This window comes from Macrosteles quadrilineatus, unplaced genomic scaffold (genome assembly GCF_028750875.1).
Source record: "Macrosteles quadrilineatus isolate MER2022 unplaced genomic scaffold, UCM_ALF_1.0 Scaffold_5__1_contigs__length_97177068, whole genome shotgun sequence".
NCBI classification, from domain to species: Eukaryota; Metazoa; Arthropoda; class Insecta; order Hemiptera; family Cicadellidae; genus Macrosteles; species Macrosteles quadrilineatus.
In genome coordinates this window covers 58184091-58210085 of record NW_026542598.1, presented here as the reverse complement: position 1 = coordinate 58210085, position 25995 = coordinate 58184091, and the positions used below count along the sequence as shown (strand labels likewise).

Below are 25995 nucleotides of genomic sequence, written 5' to 3'. Positions count from 1 at the left end.
TTTCATCACAACGCAAAAATACACACTTACAGAAAAATATACCTTGGTAAAATTAAAATAGTTTTCAACCACTCTTTATCATTTTAATGTTTTGTGTATATAGTGTACAGTTTTGTTTTCCTCATGCTAGGTTGGACTCTTTACCATTCAGCTACGCCTGCCATCCTCACTTTATCAATAGGTACAAACTTACAAGTGTTATTCAGGCAGTGCCGTAGAACTGAATTGTGACTTAGAGCCTTCCCTTATTCAAGTTTCTCACCCGTATTCGTCTGGGCGCGAGTGTTTGCGGTGTCGGGTATGTGTCATCTTCTTGATGTCAGGAGCAAGAATTCCAGTAGCTCCACAAATTTTGTACTAATTTGGGTTTGTGCAATTTCTAGAAACTGATTTGTTTCGCTGAGCAACTGACACTCCAAGCAAAAAAAAAAAAAAAAAAAAAAAATACCTTTAGACAGACACCAGCAACAGTGGCGTTGCTTGGTATTAAAATTCCAGGGGGGGAAGCCTCAATTTTCCCAAATGCTTAGCATTGATTTCCCAACTATTTTTTTTATTTTAAGAAATCAATTTCAATACTACTAAAAAATCTACAAATTATTATACTACACTGCAGTCACACTCAATCCAGTATTTATTAACTTGTACATTAACAAAACATAGCTAGTTTTAGTTAAATACAAAATTACTCAATTAAAAATATGTCTAAAACTTCTACCAATTAATTCATAATGAAATTGTATGACTCCAAATAACTTTGAATATTGTTTCAGATCCAACAAACTTTACAAACCTTGGTGGTAGCAGACATAGCAGGCAAAATTTTAGGGATATAAAATAGGCCTAGTACAACTTTAGTACCTTTGGAAAATACCACAGTTTTTTTCATCGAAAGTTGTCTTCCGTTATATTTTCAGTATCGATGTTTCACTCCAATATTTTTGTTAATAGCGTATATGTTAGTATATTTTACTCTGATATTTATTTTTTACTATCACTTGTCATGGCCATCGGAAGTAATTTTTTCTCCAGTCCAAGCCTGAGGTTTAATCTGAGGTTAAAATGTAGTCTAAACCACGATCGTCAGAGGTAATATATATTTGGGGAAAACGGACCTTTTGGAATAAATACAAAGGAAACATTAAGAGGCAAACTTTTTTGGTTGTACCTATTTATATACTCCCGTAACTAACAAAATGTTACTGGAAGAAAGAGGTATAAATTATATATTTCATTAATTAGCAGTTGGTTGGTGTTCTTAATATCGAGGTTTTCTCCAATATTTATTGATACTTTGACTTCGATATTTTTTTGACATCGATGTTTAAAGGCCGATATCACTATCGATAATAGTATCGATGTACCAACACTACTGTATTAGACAAATCATCAACACAGGACAGGATCAGGGTAGCCAACATACGTCCAACAAGGAACAACGTTTCTCTTCAACAAACTATACCACTAATTGATTAATGATTTCTTAAAATAAGGCATGTTCAGGCCTAATCAAAGTTAAATGCAAGTTTAAGAAACATCAAGTTTATTTGTCAAAGTCAAAGAAGTTTTAATCTTTGATAGATTTTCACAAATATTTATATTTTATTTTGTTTAAAAATATATTTGTCTTGTATCTCTGACTTCCCAACTGTCCCAACTCGTGGGAAGGAAATTCCCAACTTTTCTCTTTCTGTATTAGACAAATCATCAACACAGGACAGGATCAGGGTAGCCAACATACGTCCAACAAGGAACAACGTTTCTCTTCAACAAACTATACCACTAATTGATTAATGATTTCTTAAAATAAGGCATTTTCAGGCCTAATCAAAGTTAAATGCAAGTTTAAGAAACATCAAGTTTATTTGTCAAAGTCAAAGAAGTTTTAATCTTTGATAGATTTTCACAAATATTTATATTTTATTTTGTTTAAAAATATATTTGTCTTGTATCTCTGACTTCCCAACTGTCCCAACTCGTGGGAAGGAAATTCCCAACTTTTCTCTTTCCAGATTCTGGGGGGTGGAGGCTCCCCCCCCCAACAAGGCGACACTCCTGACCAGCAATCTAGCAGATTTGAAAGGCAACATTTTTGGTAGCAACCTTGAATAAGAGAAGACACTGAGTTTGAACCAACAGAGTTTTGGGATTCAAAAAAATTGACATAGGTTCTATACTATGAAGACGCAGAGAGGAAGAGTACTTGAAACAATTGGCATTGCAATTCAAAGGACAAAGTAGGCCTACAATAAAAACTCCAAACTTATTAAACTATACTATTTAATTCATTCAACTGTTGTTATAACTTAAATCTAACTTTACACAACATTCTGCTGTAAAACTAAATATGAAAACATTGTATAACAATTTATTTTTGTGCACTTCATGGAAGATACTAAGTAATGCTAGGACTAGTTTTGAGAGAGCTTAAGTTTAAGGAGTTAAACATTCAAATAAATAAGATCGATACAAAAGTCAAACTACATAAATACACAATCACGATAAATTATACAAACCATAAAAAGAGCACTCAGTAGTGGTTAACTCTAGCTACAAAATAGGAAATGCGAAGCACTAAAAATAATACTGTGATGACTTGAGGTAGAATCAGTCTTTACTGTGAGGAAGTGGAGAGTGCATTTTTGATTCTGTCTTGAAGGGAGTTGAACCGGTCAATATATTGAGCAATGCTGCCAGGCTGCTGGTTTTGGCTACAACAATAGATTATATTAGTAAAAATTCAATTTGCTTGATAATAGGAGTGAAAAGATATTGATCCACTAGTCTAAACTCGAAACTGAAAACAAATAAAATAGATAGCTTCTTGATTACCATCTTTTTTGTATATTTACCGTCTTGTGAGTAACAGTATAAGCGTAAATATATCTTTTAAGTGTTATAAGACGTTTCTCTTATTTACTTTCCGTAACTAAAATAGTCAATACACTAGATTAAATAGGTTAGGCTTTAAGTAGAACTATATTTATTCAATATTGCACTGTTTTCTTGAGAATTTATGTTTTATTTTTGTGATTTTACACACCACAAAAATTATTGGCTTATACCAGCTCTTTGGTCATCTATTGTACTTACATTTTCAAGTAAAAATTGGTGGATAATAAAAACAAGGAAATGATCCATCAATATTTAAATATTACTTAGCCGTTGTGTTGCCACGTATTCAAATTGTAAGTTACTACAAAATGAATAAAAATAATATAGCATTAAATGTTATGCTAACTTCAAGCATAGTCTTCAAGGTAAAAAATGCCTCTATAATTGCCTGCATTCATAGTTCTGCAAAAATATTTCTTAGGAGTTGAACTTAAAAACATTGAGCAGTTTCAATACTGAGATCTAAGGGTTAGTTAACAGCTTTTAAAAAACAAATACTTGAATGAACATGCTCAAAAATTTACGATAATGTAAAATCAAACACTGCAAAACTTTCAAACACAAATATTACATATTTACAGTACTTGTACAAAAGCGTGTAACAATTTAGTAGGCATACCAAAACAACAATCGGTTGGGTGAGAATAACTTTGTGTTGTTTCTTAAGTCAACTGAATCTTGATATTGCTGATAATTTTCTTTGTATCCATTATTTATTTTAAACTTTTGGGGATGAATAACAAACAGACTCAGGTTTCTAGAGTTAACTTCTCTAACCGTCCTATTTTCATTCATTTGTTCAATACAATGCAGTTATTTGTAAAGTATAAATGTGAGGAATCGGAAGCATCAAGCGACTATGTGTTATAATATACAATCTGACACTGACGAGTGAGCTCGGCACATCCAAGTGTCAACATGAAGTACATGCAGCAACTCACCCTGCGGCTAATGACGATCGGAAGGCAGAGTGGACAAACTCAAAATGGTTTCAACCAAGAAAAATGAGCGAAAGGCAGTCGAGATCCAAGTGCCGGGCTACAAAATCGACTGAGAGTAAAACCAAAACCATTGACCAAACACTTCCTGAGGCAACTAACCTAATACATTTATTTTATAGCAATATCTCACTTTAACCACACAGAAGTAGGATGCATGGTATACTTTAATCGCTGTATCCTGAGACAACAAACTAATTTAAATACTTAAATCAAACTGGTTACTTAAAAAGAAAAATAATTAACTACTTTCATTTAAATATCTATTTTATTTAACCTACCTTGATGAGGGCACGTTATTTCTTCGCCACAATGTTTGAAGTTCTGTAATATTTTCTGCTGAAAAAGTATGATTGTTATCAGACGGTGTAAACAATAGTTAGTTTATTTTTACCTTAAATATAAACACTCTATGTATAAATAAGGTATGCATCCTTTGATAGTGACTGTGTCAAATAAATACACGATCATTCACAGTTAGAGGATTAACCATGCAGTGATTAAACTAGGACTAAAATATTAAACAATAGCAAAGCAAATACTGTTGTTTAAGGTCACATTGTAAATGCATACTGTCAGCTACTTTCATATGTGTGCTAAAGATTTACATTAAAAACTGATTGATACTTGATGCTGCTAATATGGCTAGTGTTTTCATTATTTATTAGAAAGAGTGAAATTTCCATGGGATGAATGTGTCAGCCTATTTATGTATTGATATAAGTCCAGAGATTGTGGAAGGCACTAAATGGTCAAAATGTCTTTATTGAATGATGTTGACAAAACTATAACGTCATAAACAATGGACTTGTTGCATTTTTTAAAATTCAACATTGGTATTTTTCATACTGACAAAATGACAATTACAATAATATATGGAAAAATAAATAAATATAACAGTACAGTAAATATGAAACCATGTACCGATTTCTTCTATTTTAACTTTTTCTATTCAAACGAGCACACACAGTATTTTCCTTTAGCCTTACCACTGTAGGGTCCGTTTCTAGCGGAGTTGAGAGCTCGTTGCAGCAGACGACAAGTATTGTCATACGTTTGCTTGCGATGATCCACCAAAAACTGCATGCGGAACACGGCTCTTACTGTACATACTGCAACTCTGTAATGTAAATAAACGGTATCAGCATTCTGACACATACTTTCTCCCATAAGTTTGTCAACAACCTTTATCATGTGTAAGCGGTGAAAGTAAATATACGGAAATGTAATTTGTACGATTTTGTTCAGAATTTAAAGGACTACATACAGTACTAATTTTTTTCAAAATCGTTCGGGCCATTTTTGTGAAAATCTGATTTTTCCGTTATTTTATGGGATTTTTATGGGGAAATAACATAATTTACAATAACTTTTAAACCATAATTTTTACAGAAATGGGATTTGTACCATTTTGTTCAGAATATAAAGGACTATAACATACAAATTTTTTATCAAAATCGTTCGGGCCGTTTTTGGGAAAATCCTATTTTTCTGTTATTTTATGGGGGTTTATGGGAAAATTCCCATTAAAAATTAAAATTTTTTAAAAATGAAAAAACTATCAAAACTTTAAGGACCATAACATACTATGTTAAAATAAAACCGGATTTTATTTCTAAAATCCTATTTTTCGTTATTTTATTGGGTTTTTATGGGAAAATAACATAATTTACCATAACTTTTGAACCGTAATTTTTACAGAAATGGGATTTGTACCATTTTGTTTAGAATTTAAAGGGCTACAACATACTAAATTTTTATCAAAATCGTTCGGGCCATTTTTGAGAAAATCCGATTTTTCAGGTTTTTTATGGGTTTTTATGGGAAAATCCCCATTAAAAATCAAAATTTCAAAAAAATGAAAAAAACGCCTGGAGATACCATGGATTAGAACCTACATACCAAATTTCATCGAAATCGGACCACAGGTGTAGTCCCTAGCTCTGTACACATCCAGACACACAGACACACACACACACACACACACACACACACACACAGACATCACTTCGAAAACCACTTTTTTGGGTCCAGGGGGACCCAAAACGAATATATCCACTCAAAACTCAAACTCGAAAATTTTGACGAAAACAATACTTTCTCCATATACTATGGTATAGGGGGAGAAAGTAAAAATCAGACTTAAATGTTGGTTCGGCAAAGCAATTGTCATTACAGTCACGACATTAGTGTTGCAATACTACTCGTTATACACACTACTTTATGGTGTATGTTTAGAGTTATTGATCTCTTTTTTTTCTGATGAGTTCTCATGCTTATTCGATGATGCTATCAAACTGATCCCTTCCTTACTAAAATTTTTTAATAATAAATGAAACTTCCATCTCGAAACTAGACACATATTCCAATTGTTCTAGGATTCTTGTAAACAAAAATTCATAAAAAAATATGGTTTGTTAGCTAGACCAACCAGTTTTGAAATTTAGGGTGGCTAAACTGACTTATATTTTTGCCCAGGCACAGGTTGACGAATTTGAGCGACGGTTAATTCAGAATTTCGGATAAGATAAGGTCTCGGATGCTAAAGAGCTAGTGTTTATTTTATCCTTGTGTATTATATCTTTACATATGACCTACAAGCTATTTGGTATGCTTGCAGTACACTATCGCTGAATGTAGACAAACTAAGAGGAGTGTGATAGTGTACTCGGTGTGCTCGTGTACATTCGGGGTGGTTCCCATCACCAAAATTTGTGTTCGGGTGTGCTCTCTTTTTTAGCGGTCTCCTGTCACGGATCAGAGGAGACGAACTAGGACGAATGCCGAGCGCAGACAGGCACGAACATAGCCAGTACACACTTGCTGTCATTTGTAGTCACGGATGCTCTCTGTCTACAGTATTTACTGCAGTGGCTGTGTAGTTAAAGTTACTTTTAATTGGTACCTTTTCATTATTTACTACTAGATATTAGAGATAAATTGTACAAAGTATGGAGTGGTCTAATGAGGAAACACTGTTGTTTTTGGAACTATACCATAGTGACCCAGTTCTGTGGCCGTGGGATAATTTAATTATACAATTAATTTAATTGTATACATGTATTTAAAAAAATTAATATCGCTTAAAAAAACAAACATTTTAATCAAAAGTAAGCATTAATTTGAAATGTTTAAGCCGCAGAGAAGTAAGAAAAAGAGGATATATTCAAGTTGTATCTACTAGCACCAATTGGAAATTCTAGAAATTGTCTAGAATAGTCTTCGACGTTAGCGTCCATGTTGCAAAAAATTTTTGCACGAATGTTTTGCCGGGAATACGCAATATTGGGTTAGGCATAATTTGGCCAAAGTTAGCCCATCGATAGTGTACTTGATTAGTTTGGGGTGGTTCGGGTTGCACATTTGTCAACATTTGTGGTCGCAATCTGACCCGAACATGTGGCGAAACATTCGGGTAAATGTTTGGCGATGGTGTACTGGTAGCTGTAAAGGTTAATGGGCTGACCTAAATCGATGCTCAGGTGTGGGGGGAGGCGGGGGTGAGGGCGCAGGAAACCTATACAGTGCAGCCACCGTCTGTCTCTCCTCTGTTTGGTAGCCTCTCAGACTGACCATCAGGTAGCGCTTCTGCCACACCAGCGCCTTGCGATGACTCTCCGCCTTCAGGTACTTCTGGAGCAGGTGCTGAAACCAACAAGCACAAAGGTAGTAATATTGAGTAAACATCATCCCATTAAAACAAATAAATTATAAAAATCCAGTGAGAAATATCAGCTGTTTGCATAATGAGAGAGCTATTGTTGTCAGCTGTTAAAAGTCAGCAAAATCAGGTAGAACAAAATCAATATCATCAAAAGCCTGAGGTCAAAATTATAAGCACTAAGCTCTTCTTGTATTGAAGTAGAAAGTAGTAGAATACTTACAGTGGAGTTGGTGAATCCGTTATATGAGTCTGTGCCACTGCCAATTTGATTCTGTGAGCGAGCCAGTGACTTCTTCAGAGCCTCCTTCTCCTGCAGCCACGCAGCTCGCTCAGCGGCAAACATTGCGTTGAGGTTATCCACTCCACCATCCACGACCTGCAAATATGTAAGAATAAGAATTGAAAAAATTACACCAAACAGAAAAAGCTGAGAGTTTTGACGGACTCAGAGAGGTTAGCCCACTGTGGGCCACTTTTTGTTTCATTGGGGATTCTGACTATTGTAAAGTTGTATATATTTTAGAGGTATAAATGTTTGTCAAGAATCATTTAAATATGTTTCCTGTCAGAGAAAAAAAAAACACAATCCTGTAGATTTAGGTTTAAGTTGGATCAACCCAGGGTTTATGTTTAACTAAATCAAATTTAGTTAAGGTTTAACTTAATCAATGAAATTATTATGTTAACTTAGGTGTACATTTTTTTAACAAGTTAACATTGACTTTTCAGATGTTGCCTTAGAAAGTGTTTCATAATATATTGTATGACTGATTACAATTGAATCCTTTTTATATGTTGAAAAAAAAAAAAAAACAATCATTTGATTACCTTAATATTAAGCGCATGAATACGAGACTTAAGATCTTCAATGATCTCATCTTGTTCCCTCCTCCTTTTCAAAAGGTCTTCTTTTTCTTCTTTCAAAATGGTGTTGGCTGCCAGTAAATCCTCCTTTTCACCAACCAATCGTTCAACTGTGACGTTGGACTCCTAAGGGAAAAGAACCATAATGTGATCGTTTACAAATAAGTGGATATGATGGGAAGTAAACGGTAGTAGAAAACAGTTTGCAAGTGCTTATTGAAAAACTGCACAAGTTAACTTTAAACTAGTATTTAACAAGTATTCTTCTTCTTAACTATGATCTATTCTGCTCAGGTAGCAAACATTTTTTTAATGTTGTTTACCAAAATACATATCCTTTGTAGTTCATTTTTGGTGATTTTAAGTCAATATTATTTAAAGAATTATTTAATTTTCCATCACAATTTAAAATACAATTTGCTAATACAAAGTTTTAAAGACACTGTGTAACATTAATATGCCATGTTTCAGATTCTTTATCACCTGAGAATAGGAACAAATTCCAGAGCCTGAAACTTTGTGAACACTTTGTTTTTTAAATTGTTGGGGGAATGTCTGCAACAATCCCTAGAATAATGTAAAATGCAAATAAAAACCAAAATTTTCCAAAATTTGCGCACTAATTTTGGTTATGTTTTAGGTAATTTTCCTCCTGAGGACCGGATCATATTTTAGATCTCTGGACAAAGAATTGTTTTCTACTAATCCCGATGGGAAACGTCTGTAGTAATCCCTTGAATAGCATGGAATGTAAACTCTCAACTTACCCTAAGCCTGAGAGCCAGAGGTGACTCATCTGTGTGAGCCTTTATCTGTAGATGACTCTGCCTCAGTCTCAACTGTAGAGCCATACACTCCCTCTCCAGCTCTCTCTGGTAAAACAAGTTGATACTTGATAAATAGTCACATTAAGATAATTACATATTACATAATTACACATTAAATAGTAAACAAAGATAAAAAACTTGGTGAAAAAGATGAAATGTCATTGTGTCCACTCAACTCACAATCACAACTACACAGTTGTAGTTCTCTATTTTATAATGTTAATCTACTTTGCATAGAACTTATCAAGCAGTATTAGCAAGAAAGATCCTACTACCAAATTTTTTACCCAATCGATGTAGGGACCATGAAATTTTAATACAAGAAGTATATCAAATTACAGTGTTAAACATGATATATTTTAAATCAAAAGTACAGCTAAGCAAACTCAATATAAACTCTTACTTTAGCTTTTTCAGCCTGGTTTAGTTGTTCTTTCAGTTTTTCTTCAGCAGTCTTCCTTCTGAGGTGCCTACTTCTCTCCGCCAGCTCGATGGATTTTATTTTGGATTCTAACGTTTTCCTTAACCCTTCTTCAATGTCAAGCTGACTTTGGAGATCTTGGAGCTAAAAGGATTGATAATTTTGTTACAATGTGGTGTAAATTTGTGATAAAATAAGATATAAAATCACCATTTATAACGATTTAAAAAGTATACCAAAATGGTCCATCTAAGATACGTTCTTTGAGTGAAATATTAAGTTAGTTCAACATTTGAAAGTAACAAGTTACATATCTATAGGAATTTCGCTAACATGCAGGTTAGTCAGTTACCTTGGAGTGTAACTGCTCAGCAGTTCGCTCAGTGTTGAGGTTTGCTTGATTTAACATCTGCCGCATCTGTTCCAACTCGCGAGTGCGATTCTCTAATGCTTTCTGCAAACCCATCTGAAACCATCACTCATCATGGCATATACAACTTTTGTTTGGTTAGCCTTTTAAGATTTTAATATAAAAAAATAGACAGAAACCTACCCAGGCATATATCAAACAATTTACCTAAATTTCACATCAATCGGTTGAACATTCAGTAATCTATGGGCAAACGCCCTATTTTCATGATACTGTAGTATTTTAATATTTACAACCACCTGAGCAAGGTTAGAAAGCAGGGATTTCTTTCTCTTTACCAGACATTACTGTAATGACAAGAAAATCGGTTATGCATCTTACCATTTCAGTGCCAGCAAGATGATTTCCTGTCAATTTTTCTGCCTTAGCCTTGGCCAGTTCCTCATTGAGGTACATCAACTGGTTCCTGTTAAACACTCTCTCCTGCAGCAACTCTTTCATCCGACTCTGATTCTCTTCAAGCAGCCGTTGCAACTAGATTGACAGAACGAGGGTAAATGAGAAACAATCACAACTTGAACTTAATGACCTTTACAAGGGCAGCTTAGAAAGTTCAATTTTGTAAACATATCTGGTTTTTCATAAATGCTAGCCTTGCTGGTGGAATGTGCAGGGTGCAGCAGTATAACTTTCTTTTTTAAATGTACGCCATTCAGTCAGATATGTTGTTGTGGAGCACTCGTCTTGTTTGCAAGGTGCGAGTATACAGTTTTACAATACCTAGTAAAATAAAACCCTTTGTTTATTTATATAATGGGTTTTATTATGTTTTGAAAACAGGACGTTATGCTGTCGCACCCTGTACAATCATTTAACTGACTGGTTGTATAGTTATGAACTGAATGGCATGGATTATGTATTCCGATTGTGTATATTCAACAGGACTTTACCTCTCTCTCTTTAGATCTTGTTTCCACTGGTTCAGTTCTTATCAGTTCCTTCACTCCATCCACTTGGCGTTCCAATTGGTGGCTGAAAAGTAACAAGAGTTGTTGTACTTTACTATACATCTCTAAATAAATACTAGTGTTTTACTGTTTTTTGTTTTGCACTTAACAATGCAGACACAGAGAAGTAAGGTACAGAGGAAACTTACTTATGGGACGACCGTTCTCTAGTATGTTGCGCTGGAAATATTCTTGTGATGAGCAAGGAAAAGACTGAGCGGCAAGCACTGTCAGACAGGGAACAGGGTTTTACCCCACCGTGAGCATTGTAGTTCACGAGGGCGAAGGAGATGGCGTTGGACTTTACCCTAACACTAGTGACTAGGGGCTAGACACCACTTAAGTGTACCATTGAATGCTTCTTCGGTACCTTAGTTCTATGTGATGCAGGGAAATGAGATGGATGACCAGGAAAGTCATACACCTCAGTAAATAGGTTACTTTTGCAACCCAATATTCAAGCTCTGGTAGGAACTATCTTCTCTACACCAATCTAGATCACTAAAGTATCTAGCCGCTACTCACGCAATGCCTTTAAACTTGTCTTCGAGTTGGTCGTTGAGAGTTTGTAGTCCTGCTACCTCCTCCTGTAGTTCCCCCACTCTCTTGCTCTGCTCCAGGTACCTTCCCCTCTCCTCGGCCAACCTGGCACGCAGCTCATTGACCATCACTCTCTCTACATGCAGGGCAGCCTCTAACTGTGACATAACCATCAAACCCATCAACATACTTGGGTTTCTTGCAACATATGACTCATGATTTTACTTAAACAATCATGACAAGATTAAACAATCTTATTACTAAACAGAAATCCTTAAGACATAGGGGATCTTGGTTTTCGAACCCATCATCAGTTTAGATTTATTATACAATCACTTCGTCTTTCCCTTTACAATGGGGGTTAGTTTTCCCCATTTAAGAATAAGAATAAGAATAAGAATAAGAATATGTTTATTGTCTTTCAGGCTACATAAGCATTAACAAAGTCAAGTTTACAGCAGAAATGCCAAGTCTCTATACTAATAATTAGGCCTAAGGGTAATATCACATATCATAGAAATATACAATTCATAGGAACTATACAAGAATCAAAAATTATACATAACAGATTTCAAACATTAAAATTCTATCTGTTTCAATAAGAAAAATTCACTAAGTGAATAGAAAGGATTTTTAGATAACCACTCATAAAATTTGTTCTTAAAAACTTTAACAGTATATTTCTTACTAAGATTAATTACTTTATTATATACCTTAAGGGATAGTACTACATGACTAGACAGTGATTTGCTGAGCCTATTGTACTCAATTACTGCTTTATCCCTATTACGAGTGTTGTAACTGTGCATATCCCCAGTGAGTGTAACAAGATCCAGATTTTTTAGTATATAAGATACAAGTTCAAAAATGTAAAGGTTGATAATGGTTTGTATTTCCAACTGAATAAATAAAGGCCTGCAATGTCATTATTCTTCTTTATGCTTCTGAATTACAGCAAAGGATGTTATATATAAGCCAATCTATAGTTCTGAAGCAATAGTGATCACTTTGTTTTGTGTCAAATGAATACCAGTATTAAGTGTTTTTATTGTGAACAGAATCTTAGATGAATTCAGCAATATTGTTTGTTTAGCAATTTAATTTTGGACCCAGAATTTCAACAATTGATTTAAGGCTTTTACATTGTAAGAAAACAAAATATGGTTGAATCCATTAACACAAATCATCAACAACAATCACATATTAAATATATTTTCTTTAAATTTAAAACTAGCAAGATGATTGCCTACATTATTATTATTAGCAAACAGCTTTTGCATCAGATCTTATTACACAGATTACGTAACAAAGCATATTAAAGATATCCATAATTCAATACTTTTGACAATTATATAAAAAATAGCTTATAATAAGATAAGTTGATTGACATTTTGTATACCTCTGCGAGACGAGTGGTGAGAAATTCAGTCCTGGGCGGCATCACTTCACTGCGGTTAGCTGGTACCATCTCCAACTCTGCTTTCGTCTGCCATAACAGACAATGGTTAAACACATGCGCAACATCTGGCTTAACATATTAGTTGGATAACTACTTACAGGAAATAGAAATAAGAGACACTCTATGTAAAGGTGGGCCTTTTTATGTGATTTTCTATGTAAACTCATCAGATGAATACCAGTTAAAATAATTTAAATAAATCTTTCAACTGTTGATCTTTTAAGTAAAGACTCAAGAAGGTTTCATACACTTGCCTCTCATGAAACCTTTCAAAAGTATCTAGGGAAAAATAAGTATACTAAACTATATGATATTAAGTCAATAAACATTTATAAAAATGTTAAAAAGTAGTTACAAAATTGCTTATTAATACTGTAAAATGTAAATGTATAATAAACTTAAAGATTTGTTAAATGATGTGTTTGTATGATTTTTGGCTTTTTAGATTCTAGCTTTTTGACTTCAAAGATTCTCTCGCATAGAACGAAAATAATAATATATCATAGTATAATTCGACCAGTATTAACATATGGAGCTAAAACTTGGATTTTAAACAAAAAAGAAGAAAACAAAATCTTAAGAATGATATATGGCCCAACACAAGAAAATGGAGAAAAAGGCATAATAGGTAGATAAGGAATATGAATAGTATAATGATTATGATGTAGTAGCACACAAGAAAGCATGGAGAATAAGGTGGGCAGGACACGCACTACAGAGAGAACGGGGGTCACTATTAAGAGAAGCAAGTATAGGAAAGCCAGAAGGGAAACGAACATTAGGAAGGCCCAAGAAGAGATGGTGGGATAGTGTCTCGAAGGACGTCAGAGAAGTGGGGGCAGCAGAGGAAGAGGCAGAAGATTGAGAGAGATGGAGAGCAGTTGTTGGTGCGGCCAAATCCCGCCTTGGGCATAAATGGCCATGGGAGTGAGTGTGTGAGTGAGCTTTTTGAATACTTTAGTCCATATTCGGCTAGGTATTTTTATTGTTTGTGAACATTTTACCTGTTTTCCAGCTTTGCTAGTTCCAAATATTGTTATGTAAAAATAAATTATTGACTTTACTTGACTTGATAGAGAAGAAACACAAATAAGTTACTGTACCTGCAATTCTGACAACAATGTCTGGTCAAGTCGTGCTGAAACATTTAACTCTTTCTGTACTTCATCAGTCAGATCGTCTAATGAATCTGAAAACAAAAAAATAAAACGATGATAGAAGGTGTTTTTATTTTGAAATTTATTATTGTGAACTTAAACATAACATTCAATGTTTGTGATGTGTCTGATGATGCCATAGCTGGCGAAAGGCCTCATAAAAAAGATTCATGAAATATTATTGAAGTTTTTATTTTAAATTTGATTAAAACCAATATTACCAGTTATTATGAGGTTATGACAGATGTTAACCAATAGAAATAATATATGTAATAACAACTATGGTAAAAAATTCAAGTCCGTTTTAAGATGTGATCAAACTAAAAATAATTGTCAAACCAGATTTGTAAAACAATATAGGCGATTTAGCTTGTTATGAATTGTTTAATTTCATCAAAAACTAGCAAAGGTGTTTGCAATACTTATAAAATAAAAACAACTCTTACTTTATGTAACATCCAAAAATTAAGATGTTAATGGAGTAAAAGTAAGCAAATTCAACTTACTTGTAAGTGTTGATCCCTCTCCACGGATATCCACCAATGTACTCTTGGAAACCACAAGACTTGGTATCTTGTTTTCCCCGTGTTTCATTCTAAGATGAGCAGAAAACTCTTTCTCTTTCATCAATTCATTTTTCAATACCAGATTTTTCTTTTCAGTTTCCCGCCTGGCTCTTCTTTGTCTCTCATATTCTCTCTTTAGAGATTCATACTTCCTTTTCAAACCTTCAAAACTATCCTTGTCAGCAACAATTTCTCGAGGTTCATTATTTTGTTTTTCTAAAGACACTAAGTTTTTATTTAAGTCATCCCTGAGGACTTTTAGCACTGCTATTTCATTGTTAAGAAACTGTTCAGTTGACGCTTTCTCATTTTTAAGTGTTTTATAACTATCATCCAGTCTTCTCAGTTCATTATGAAGTTGTTGAAGTTTATCATCTTTTTTATTTATTTCTTCCAAAAGGGACCCTAGGTTATTTCCTACTTCCTCCAATTTTTGATGTAAACTCTCATTTTCAGACTGCAACTCAGAATTACTGAGTTTCAAATTTTCCAATTCATCTTTTAACTTGACCGCATCATCAGAATCTTTCCTCAACATGTTTTTCATCTCAGCTTTCTGTTTTCTTGTTAATTGTTCTACGTTCTTCTTTAAACGTTGACAATCTTTAGAAAGTTTATTGTTATCTTCAAGGGATTCTTCTAGCTCTCTTCTCAAAGTCTCGACTTTTTCACTGTTTTCCTTGGCTGTGACAACAGCACTCTCTAATTCTTCCTGAAGGGATTTACACTTTGACTTTGTCATCACCAGGTCTGACAGAATGTTCTGTTTGTCTGTCTCAAGTTTTGTGATGGATTTCTGCAAGTCTTCTTGTGTTGCTCTTCCTCCATCCAAAGCTTTCCTTAATTCTGCCAGCTGTGCTTTGTAAGTGTCACATTCCTCTTTGTATTTGTCACTTGTCTCTTTCAGTTCATTCACCGCTGGATTGTTCTCGTAGAACTCTGCAAATGATTTTGCCTCTTTCAGTTTCTGCTGCAGCTCTTCCATGATACCCTGCAGAGCCTTCACGTCAGCTCTTGTCCTCACATTTTCCTCCTCCTTGACAGCAAGCTCCGTCTTGACTTCTACCAGTTCCTTTTCCCTCTCAGTCAGCAGTTGTTTGAATTCCTCTAATGACTCTAGCTGCTCTCTCGCATCGTCCAGTTTCTGTTGGATTGACGGAAACTCGTGTAGCTGAACCTCACATTCCAGGAGTCTTTGGGTCTTCTGTTCCAGCTCTGATTTGAGCTGAGAAAGCACGTTTTCTAGTTGAGTCTAAACAGATACATATGTCTTTTTTAGCCAACAACAAATGTTTAAATAAACAAAGGATTAAAGAAAGATAAAACCATAGCTAAAGATGCGAAACTAAAAGTGCTATCCAGTTTAGTCTCAATTACAAATCTTGTTTCTAACACTGATGACCCATGTTGCAAGAATCCTGCATACTAAGAAAATTCCAATTTGCTTGATTGAAATTCACTGTAGTGTGAACGTAAACTTCATCTTACTTGGGCCCTAACTGGCTCTCAAATGAAACAACCCATAGCCATAACTCTTCTGTCGACAATTATTATTTATTTTACAACTATTCAAAACATTTGCTCTTAACAATATCGACAACCTACTGTTTCAAAAATCTTATTAAAATGTATTTAAGTTTGATATGAAAATATGATATTGAATATTGATGCATTTAGTTAAACCACTAACTTTCAATACTAAAGCAGACATCCTATCTATATGAACCAGCTGTCGCCAGTTATTTACTCATAAAGTACATAGTTAAATGAACCTCTCATATCGTCTGCTTTTATTGCAGTTTAAATTTCTCTTTTAGTTGTTCCCGAGCACGGGCTTGTAGTCAATTCAGGGAAAAATTATTCTGAAGTCTGACGTATGTATTTCTTGTATTAATCCTGTTGTTGAATAAAGTGATTTGATAGTATAATTGATGTAGACATAATGGATACTTACAGCTCTGTTGGGAGACGCAGATAGATGCATCTCAGGTTCAGGAATCTTACTCAAGTCTTCTCCAATCACTCTGGGCACCAGTCGACTGCCGCCCTCCTGTAGACATAAACTCCACATAATTTCAATTCAAAATTAAATCAAAATCAACAAGTTTTAGAAACATTGCTAATTAATTCAAAAAAAACTTAATTATAATCTTCATTGACATTATTTCTTCGAGTCCATGGTATAATAAATAAAAATTAAAATAAAGAGTAAACAAAATCAATTTATAGATTAACACTATTTAGTTTCTTACATAAAAAAAATGAGAAATTATTTTACTATGAAAGAAAATTTTGAATCCATTGGTTTGTTTTGTTAAGTAAATACTATGACTTCCTAGCAATTAACTATTTCCATGCATTTGTTACAACAATCGTTAACACTGAAATGAATCACAAAAGATTAATCACCGCTTATCTCTTCAAGAGATAACATTGACTTCTTGTCTGTACTTGACTTAAAACTAAGAGTTGTGTATTAAAAGTATTGCAATTAACTGAAATTTACTTGGTGACCCTGAGCTAATAACATGGGATAAACTTGCTGAAGCCTCTTTGAATATGTGGGTTCTAAGACATCTCAAAAGCTCAGGCCACAAGTCAATGATATTAGTGAAGTAAGAAGTCTGTTTTGTCGTTTCTTGAGCACAAAATATATAAATATAAAGGTATTTAAATTGCATTTGGCTTTCATCCTGCTATACCTTTACCTTTATACTTGTATGTTTAAAAATTGTTGTGACATTCACTGCAGCAATACAACAACCGAAACCAAACAATATTCAATAAATTAGTGGTTTTTGCTAGAGTAACTCGTAATAACAATAAAGCAGAAACTTACTACGCTAAACACAACAAAATCCACAACAAAACTGTTTTTTTTTTTTACACAAATTGTTTAGTCACACGTGACATTAAACATAGACCTCACGTAAGTAGTCATAGACCCCACGGTTGGTAATCATATAAAAATACTAGAAGTTTCAACCCATTATAAATGTTTAAGTAGTAAAAGCAGATATAGTCCTCACTTTTAAATCTGTGGTTTTAAATCTGCTGGTTCATTCATGAGAACGATAAAATTCTGGACACAAATGTCATTGTTTTGAGCTACAGGATTAATGATCCTATCTAAGGTTATCAATCATAAAAAAAACATAGTAAAAATTGGTGTATAGCACAAAAACACAAATACTTACATCCATGGACAGAGGCGTGGAGAAGATGGGCCGAATGCTGCTGTGGTCGTGACGGAAGTCTCGGACTCTCTCTCCCTCCCCCAAGTGAGACTGAGCCACACTGTCTGCGAAACTGACTCTCAGACCTCGCGACTTGGACGACAGACTCTTAGACGACTGATCCTGCTGTTAACATAAAGTGTTAATAACAATAAAAAAACATATTTAAAACAAAGTGGACCTTTTTAAGCACCAGATTAATATGTACACTTTTCTTAAAATGGAGGGTGGATTTTAATATTTTAGGCCAATAGTATTCCTTCTCTTTCCGAATTTGGATGGCTTGGAAAAACACCTTGACAAAACAAACACTACTTTTTCCTCGGTAGATCACACATCAAAGAAATGAAACAAGTCATACGCAGCCCGTTTGTCTAGCGTTACTCAGTACAGTGGAACCTTGATAAGCAGACCCTCGATACTCGATAACAAGTCACCCTTGATAACAAGTGTCATTTTCAAATCCTCTTAAAATTATCCTACCCCTAATCACATGTTATTACAAACTTCGATAAGAAGTCAACCTTGATAACAAGTCTTATTTTACAATCCCCATGAGAGTCTTGTTATCAAGGTTCTACTACATATTGGATGTCATTGTTGCATTATTATATGTATTAGCTTATTAATCTAGTCCAACAAGGTTAATGTGTAACCCTATGCTACCATAATATGTGACCATGTAACACATATTATGGTATGCAATTGTTTTTGCATGATTGTTTTGCTCAAGGACAATAAAGGATTTCTGATTTCCTTAATTTATTGCTCAGTATAGTACTGTAGGGTATTACCCATAGGGTGTTTTGAAACATATCCATTCAATTTGGGATTCAGATAGTTTGGCCTTTTTTGAGTGAAGCTCTTTGGTATCAGCTTCCATGTAAAATTCTTACACCATCCCCCAACAACGGCTGAACATATTTCCCCTAAACCTACCAAGGTTGTTTCAAACAAATGGTGGGGAAGGTTTGTGAGGAAACGTATTACGATTTTTTATTGCAAGTACAATAATAATTGGGTTGTCATGACGGTTAGGAAACAAACGTATGGCAATTCGGGGGGGGGGGGGGGGGGGGGAGTGATTTTTGTAATAAGGGACCCAGTCTGAATATTTTTACAGGACCCCTTACCACCTACGGTTAGCTCTGAGGTATAGTTAATTTGTTCCCTGCAAAAAGTTATTTTTCCCTACAAAATGTCTACCTGACTGAGTTCCTCCACTCGCTGCTGCAGCTGGTCTATGTCTGCATTTTTCTCCGCCAACATGACTTCAATGAGTTGTGGGAAGCTCACATTGTCCTCAGTGCGGTACTTCTCCACCATTGCCTGTTAAACAATAAACGATGTTAAACGATTATTAAAACGATGTTAGATTATAATATGGATAGTCTGATAATAACTCGTTCCCCACGCACAGGCTTCGCCTATGTGGGGAAATTCCATTAATATTAAGAATACTGTTTTGTAATTTTTTGTTTATCATGGAATAAATGATGTTTGATTTGATTTGATTTTGATTTGAAACCCTTTAAGTGCCTCAACATTGTACAAACTAAGCTGAAACTAATTGTTTTTGCAATAATACTTGGATTTCTGAGGTATGAATTCTTTATCCTACTATACTGATTGAGCTCACGAAAGATATAAATATTAATGGATTCCTGAATTATCAACAGAATTGCAATGTTATACGCCAACCAACCCAAACATGACATTTATTTATGATTTCACATTTATTTATGATTTCGTTGTAGTGCTAGATAGGCTAACAACACCTTTTCCGATATGTCCGAGAGGATATGTCAGGTTATCAAAATAATTTTTACGACAATGATTTTTAATATGAAGGGATTGTTTTCTAGTCTACACTACAACTGGTTGAAAAGATATGTTTTGATATTAACATTTTTAGTACAAAAGGAAACGGGTTGAGACCACGATTTTATATCTGGTGGAATTTACAATAACAGTAATTAGCAAAATTCAATTTTACAAGGGCAGCCAATTTTAACAAGTAAACATTGTAAACCTGATGGGCCTACACATGGGCTACTCACAGATCACAGACCCTAGGAAATTTGTCATAACAAAACAACCCTCATTACTATTAGTTCTCACCTGCAACTGTAGTTTCTCAGCCCTCATTGTCTCCAGGTCTCGGGTTAGTTTCTCCACAAGCTCATGCTGATGATCTGACATGTTTCTGATCTTCGACTCATGACTCTGAATCACACCTTCAGACCGTTCTAGCTTTTGTTTCAATTTCTCAAGCTGTGAAAGTAAAGTGCAGTACAGTAAGTAGCACGATTACTAGAAAAATACCGGTATGGATCATAAACATAAACAAATGAAGTTTTTGGCCCGAAAATAAACAATATTTAACATTGCTTAAATGGAACTGCCAAAACATATGTTCAATGCTATTAATATAGGATTTGGGCCAACAACGTCATTTGTTTATGTTTATGATCCATACCAGTATTTTTTCTAGTATTCGTGGTAAGTAGTATCCACTAAAGCTTTAAAATGCATTGGCTCCTAAATTTATACTTATACAGTAGAGGATATTTTGTAATTTAGAAATCAGCTATAAGTTAATTCTCAAATCTTATTAAAGTCATATTTAGACTCACAGACTGATTGATATTCACCAGTGTATCACTTTTAGCCACATTGTTGGGTTTTCAAACCCTATTGCTTGCTCAGATACCTTATTGGTACCCAATTGCAGCTTAAGGTGCATGTTTAGATAGGAGTTTGGAGTAGGTACCTTGCGCTGAGTGTCACACAGCCGTTCAGACAGTTCCTTGTTCTGCTGCTCCAACTGTAACGCCCTCTGTGTGAGAGGCTGGGTGACTGAGGCGATCTCCTTGTCACTTCTTACTCTCAGCTCCTCTACCTGAACATATGAAGTTGAGCTCAATATCTTGACAGGTTGCTATCCTTTTCCCCTTGTAAATTGATTCAATTTACAATAACTAGTCAATTGAATGATAATGCTGTCATTTTTTTAGAAAATAAGTTTGTAAATTAGAATCTATTACAGGGTGTCCACAAAACTGACTCTTTTAAATTAATTTATCAGCTAATCTGGTAATTGAAGAATTCTCACTGGATATTGGATGAAACTATTGGAATGAACATTAAGGGTTAAGATTTGTTTAAAAACTTTGTTTGATATAAGAGTATAAAATTCTATTACATAATTCAAAGTGGAAATCAAAGTTGGTACCTTGTTGGTCAGTGATGCAACTTGCATGAGAGCTCTCTCCCTCTGGTTTTGAAGGACATCATGTTCTGTCTGTAGTTCCTGAATAAAAATGATAGTCATGAAGATAGCCATTATTAAAAATATTATGCAAATAAGCTGTATTATTTTATTTTCTAAAGCTATAAACAAGAATTGTTTTATTGTTGATTACTGCTAAAACATGATTTGTTTAAACATGTTAATAGAAGCATGTTAAAGGATAAATATTCTTATCGCTCAGATTCAAATAGCTATAGCTCTTCCTAAAAACCATACAGACAGCTGAATTTTCGGTTAAAAAGTAATAAGAGGTTGGTAGCCTCTTTTAACCTTGTATTTGTCCGTCCACATGAAAACACGTGGAACGTACAGTAAAGCAAAAGTTGAGCCAGTAAAATACAAGAATGAAATTTACAAAAAAATTAAGTGGAAAACATAAAAAAATTGCAGCTTTGGTTTCACAATCTAACACGCTACCAATCGTAGCCACCAACTCACATTAAATAATATTTATAACAAAATTCAGTTCAATCTTGATGACGAACATGAACTACTTTATTGTAACCAAAATTTGAAAAATCATCAGACAGCAATGGTATGGTGTTACATATTTTACAAAACATTAAGGATGATAACAATTCTAAGTGTATCCTAGCTTCACTCACTTCATTTTGAGCCCTCAACCTATTGATCTGCATGTCACGGTCTCGTAGCTTTTTTATGACGTTTTCCGCAGCACGAGAGTAACGCAGCAGTCTCTCACTGAGCAGCTCAAACTCCTCGAGGGGGGGACAGGGAGGGGAGGGAGGACAGTGGATCTCCGGCGTCAAGCATCTTAGCACCTCCAGCTGGTCCCTGTGTTTAAGATATTCAGATAGAAAAAAATGCTTTTCTGTTTGACAAAGGATTCCAAAAATGTTTTTCACTAGCATTGTGGTACAAAATTACTATGGGCATCAATTTGTATAAATTCTGATGAATTATTTTTACTTATTCGAGATTCCAGTCACCCAACTGTCCTACTTGCAATGGGTTACCAAGAAATCGAGAGCTTAATCTGTATGGTATGACTATAAGACACAGTAAGTATTTAAAGACATATCCTTTTTTCTGCCTCTGTCTGTTCTCGGAAGATCATAGTGCCAAGGACTTTAGGCATCTGCACTTGACAGTACTCTCTGATTACTTTACCTATATGTTATCACTCACGTCTTAGTCACAGTTAAAAGGTTGAGAGGTTGAGTATCGATTAATCTTATTTTTTCAGATACAGTAGTTGTGTTTTTACAGGGCAGTTATATTTTATATTATTGTGTTGATGGTTTTTATTTGTAAGGTCTCCTGATTCAATCAATCAATGATGGTATTAAAGCAGAAAAAGATAGTAGTTCCAATTTATTACAAACATGTGGCTCTAAATGGTTTGAAAACGGGTATACTTCATTAATGATTAACATGTTTACAATCAATCATTATAATTTTTTCTGTTATCAGTCTTTGCTGGCATAACTGGTTTTGCTTGGATGGTCAGGGCTCTAAAGTATGTTAATCAAGAATACAAACCTGATGGAAACATCCTCCGATGGTGAGCTCAGACTGGCGCTGGACACATGAATATTGACAGCTTCTAACTCCTTGATGTGGCGCTCCATGGACTTGGCCAGTGTTCTCAACTGTCGAAAAATAATTCTTTTTGAACTGAATAGTGAAAGGAAATAAACTTAAAAAAACTTACGTGAAAGAAGAAAGAAAAATAAATCTAATTCCAAAACATACATTCATGCGTTAATAATACAAAATTGTGAAAACTAGAATCATGAGCAAACAAAATATCCTGCTCACCTGAGACTTGACTTGTCTGAGAACACTGGCACGACTGTTCTGCTGCACTGGCTGCTCCTCGTCGGTGTCTGTGCAGTCCCGCAGATTGTGCAACTGTTGCAGAGTGTCTGCGTTGCTGCGCACCTGCTCAGTCAGCTGAGTCTGCGTCTCCACCAGCCTTGCCTCCAACACAGCCTCCCTCTCACAGTGACGTGACACTTGAGACTCTAGCTCCTCTATGATCTCTCGCAGCGTCCACACCTGTACAGGATAGTAATACTCAGATGGTTTGGTGGTTGTGTTTCATTGACATTAAAATGTAAAACTTGTAGATATTGCAGCAGTAGACTCATTAATGCAAGTATCAAAATCAAGTCTTAAATCTCTGGATGCAAGTGGTCGTGGTGTTCAGCTTCAGATCTGAAGGATCCAGACGCCAAGGAACATTCATCAGAGAACACATTCGTAGCTTCTGCATCTGTTTTTGGTGACGTTCCTGGAATCATGGTTGGCGACCGTACAGCTACAAAAGATTCAAAGAAGTAATAATCTTGAGTTCATGGCTGATACACACCGTTTATACAACTCTATCCAATATCCGCTAATGTTCTGGAAGGGATAAGACGGATATTGCATATATTTATTAATATTAAGTGTATTGTCTGATGATTAGATGTGATCCGGATATTGTCATCCAACTGTGCAGTGATCTTTGTCTAGATGGTCAACAAGTACGTGAAGTTAGAAAGCGAAGACTACGGTACTCACGATATACTCAACGGAAGGTGTGTGCCAGCATTGTTCACAGCGCTTCATTCCTGTATAAGTTATGTACCACAGTCTTAAACACTTGCTATAAGTTGGCTTAGTTTTTAATTTTGATTATCAAAATATTCATTAAAATTAATCAATTTTGGCCTATTTAGCAAAATAGCATTTGCGAGGTAAGCATGTAAGTTTGCCTACTCTATAATTATTCCCAAATGGATTTACCTTTTCAATGGCGGTTTTGCACTCTTTCTCCAACTGTTCTTTCTTCTCTTCTGATTCTTTCAATCGTTCCGATGTTTCTTTTACTTGAAGTTCCAGTGCATCAACCTAAAAAGTCCAAAAGCAACTTCAAATACAGATAAGACATTTAAAGATAATATTTTTGTTATGAAAAAGTTAAAAGGTACTATATATTTAATGCACTTTTCATTAGGGCTGCTCTATACAGGAATTTCTCAGATTTTACAAACATTATTGCCTCCTGCCTCCTAGCAAAGAGTAGTCTATTAGCTACCTAGTGTACTCCATGAAGCATCTACAAAAGTAGTAGCGTTTATAACACCCGTGGTTACACAGGTAATAAATGGCATGGCCCATAGTAGGATTTAGAAAAACCAACATACTTAAAAATATACATTATATATCTAAATCAGGGATGAAATTATTGATATGCTCTTTGGTTGAACTTTGTAGGCAATTAGATAATTGAAAGATGTAATTTGTTACTCTTTACAATTTAAATCATGCCCAACTTCACTGGGCTTAAGCTATATTCTATTTATATTAATGTGAAAATAGAAATAGTATAGTCATAGATGTTTTTAGAAAACTGCCAGAAAAATTCTAAATATCACAATATTAAATTAACACAATGTTAAAAGTTAAAACATTTATGTTGTCTTAAGATTAAAATGTACACCCAAGTTAAACAAATTAACAATAATTAGTGACTTTGACAAAAGAAGATATTGGCATATTTTATTACAAAATAAACTGCCGATACAAAAGCAAACCTTCTATCCCATTTAAAACATTAATTAAAAATCCAGGCCTAGATCCCATTCCAAAACCATTTTCCCTCAAAGACAACTAGAAATACACTTATCTAATAAAGTCTACTTTTCAAAATTTTATCAGAAATAATAATATATATTTGACATTCATCTTAAAAAATAGCCACCAATTTGTTGTCTTTATGTCAAGGTATAACTTGAAATAGTAAATCTGCTAAGGACGGTGACAGTAAACTAAAGATGATGGAGCTAAGTCTTAGAAAAAATCTTCCAATGAAAGATTTGAAAAAATCTGCAAAAATAACTAACAAGTTTTATGAAAACCAAAAAGTTTTCAAAATGAGTTTTAAAGCATTTTATAGCATTAGTAGTTATATTGCAAGTAACAAAGCAAGTGTAAAAGCAAATTAGAAAGTGAAAAGCGCTAAGTGTAGCAAGCAGTAAACTCACTCGTGGGCAATGATCCGCAGTAGCAGGCATAAGTGGAGGTTGCTCCTTCGTACACTAGAGTGCGAAAACAGATAGTGCCAGTCAACCAAACCAAACCAACCACCATTACCAACGGTAATACTTTGACAGTGCAATACATTTCAAGGGAGAGCCAAACGCTGTTTGAGAAATTTATTTGGAAAGGGGCAGAGTTCAGCTAGCTAACCAGGCTAAATTACTGGTCGAGGGAACTTTAGATACACAATAAAAGGCCATAGGACATAGATCCTAGTACTTCTCCAGAGAGTAGATTAACTTTTCAAACTAAGACGAAATATCAGTGATGTGTAAAATGTGCTTTCATTGTGCATCTACTTTTCCCAGGTAAAATAGCTGAGGTCTACCCATTCCTATAGAGACTTCTTATACATCACATTCATGTTTTACAAACATCTTTATAATTAAAATAAAAGAAATATGGCAAAAAATTATTTTTACTCTATATTTGAACTCATACTAAAATTGTGTTACTATACAAGTCAATAAAAAGAACACAAAAGTAGGAAAACATATATCACCTCATTTTAAATACATGGTAAACGATACATATAATAATAAGGTACTATTTCTTTTACTTAAGTCATTTGTTGGTGATGGAGATTGTTGTTTGAACGATCATTGCAGGAATTTGCATTTTTGTATCA

General features: G+C 34.5%; 1 protein-coding gene across 6 annotated transcripts in view; it reads right to left on the bottom strand.

Moving 5' to 3' along the window:
- Window positions 1–2263: 2263 nt before the first annotated feature.
- Window positions 2264–25995, bottom strand: part of LOC128995421 (A-kinase anchor protein 9-like) — an 85887-nt gene continuing 62155 nt past the window's right edge. Inside the window, exons 24-49 of one of the 6 annotated variants that reach the window (XM_054420430.1) lie at window positions 25313–25366; window positions 24072–24176; window positions 23100–23339; window positions 22821–22930; window positions 21923–22112; window positions 21240–21317; window positions 20778–20906; window positions 20126–20278; window positions 19211–19333; window positions 17966–18130; window positions 16723–16818; window positions 14709–16020; window positions 14149–14234; window positions 12986–13072; window positions 11572–11744; window positions 10990–11071; window positions 10421–10573; window positions 10022–10135; window positions 9652–9813; window positions 9189–9293; window positions 8386–8547; window positions 7778–7933; window positions 7360–7538; window positions 4883–5013; window positions 4175–4232; window positions 2264–2711 (exon numbers count right to left, since the gene is read on the bottom strand). In XM_054420430.1, coding sequence (XP_054276405.1) covers window positions 2615–2711; window positions 4175–4232; window positions 4883–5013; window positions 7360–7538; window positions 7778–7933; window positions 8386–8547; window positions 9189–9293; window positions 9652–9813; window positions 10022–10135; window positions 10421–10573; window positions 10990–11071; window positions 11572–11744; window positions 12986–13072; window positions 14149–14234; window positions 14709–16020; window positions 16723–16818; window positions 17966–18130; window positions 19211–19333; window positions 20126–20278; window positions 20778–20906; window positions 21240–21317; window positions 21923–22112; window positions 22821–22930; window positions 23100–23339; window positions 24072–24176; window positions 25313–25366 — 4500 coding nt within the window. In that variant the 3' untranslated portion in view covers window positions 2264–2614. Of the gene's footprint in view, window positions 2712–3832; window positions 3934–4174; window positions 4233–4882; window positions 5014–7359; window positions 7539–7777; window positions 7934–8385; window positions 8548–9188; window positions 9294–9651; window positions 9814–10021; window positions 10136–10420; window positions 10574–10989; window positions 11072–11571; window positions 11745–12985; window positions 13073–14148; window positions 14235–14708; window positions 16021–16722; window positions 16819–17965; window positions 18131–19210; window positions 19334–20125; window positions 20279–20777; window positions 20907–21239; window positions 21318–21922; window positions 22113–22820; window positions 22931–23099; window positions 23340–24071; window positions 24177–25312; window positions 25367–25995 lie in introns of those variants that run through there. The other 5 variants (XM_054420432.1, XM_054420434.1, XM_054420431.1 and 2 more) reach the window with 5 other exon arrangements.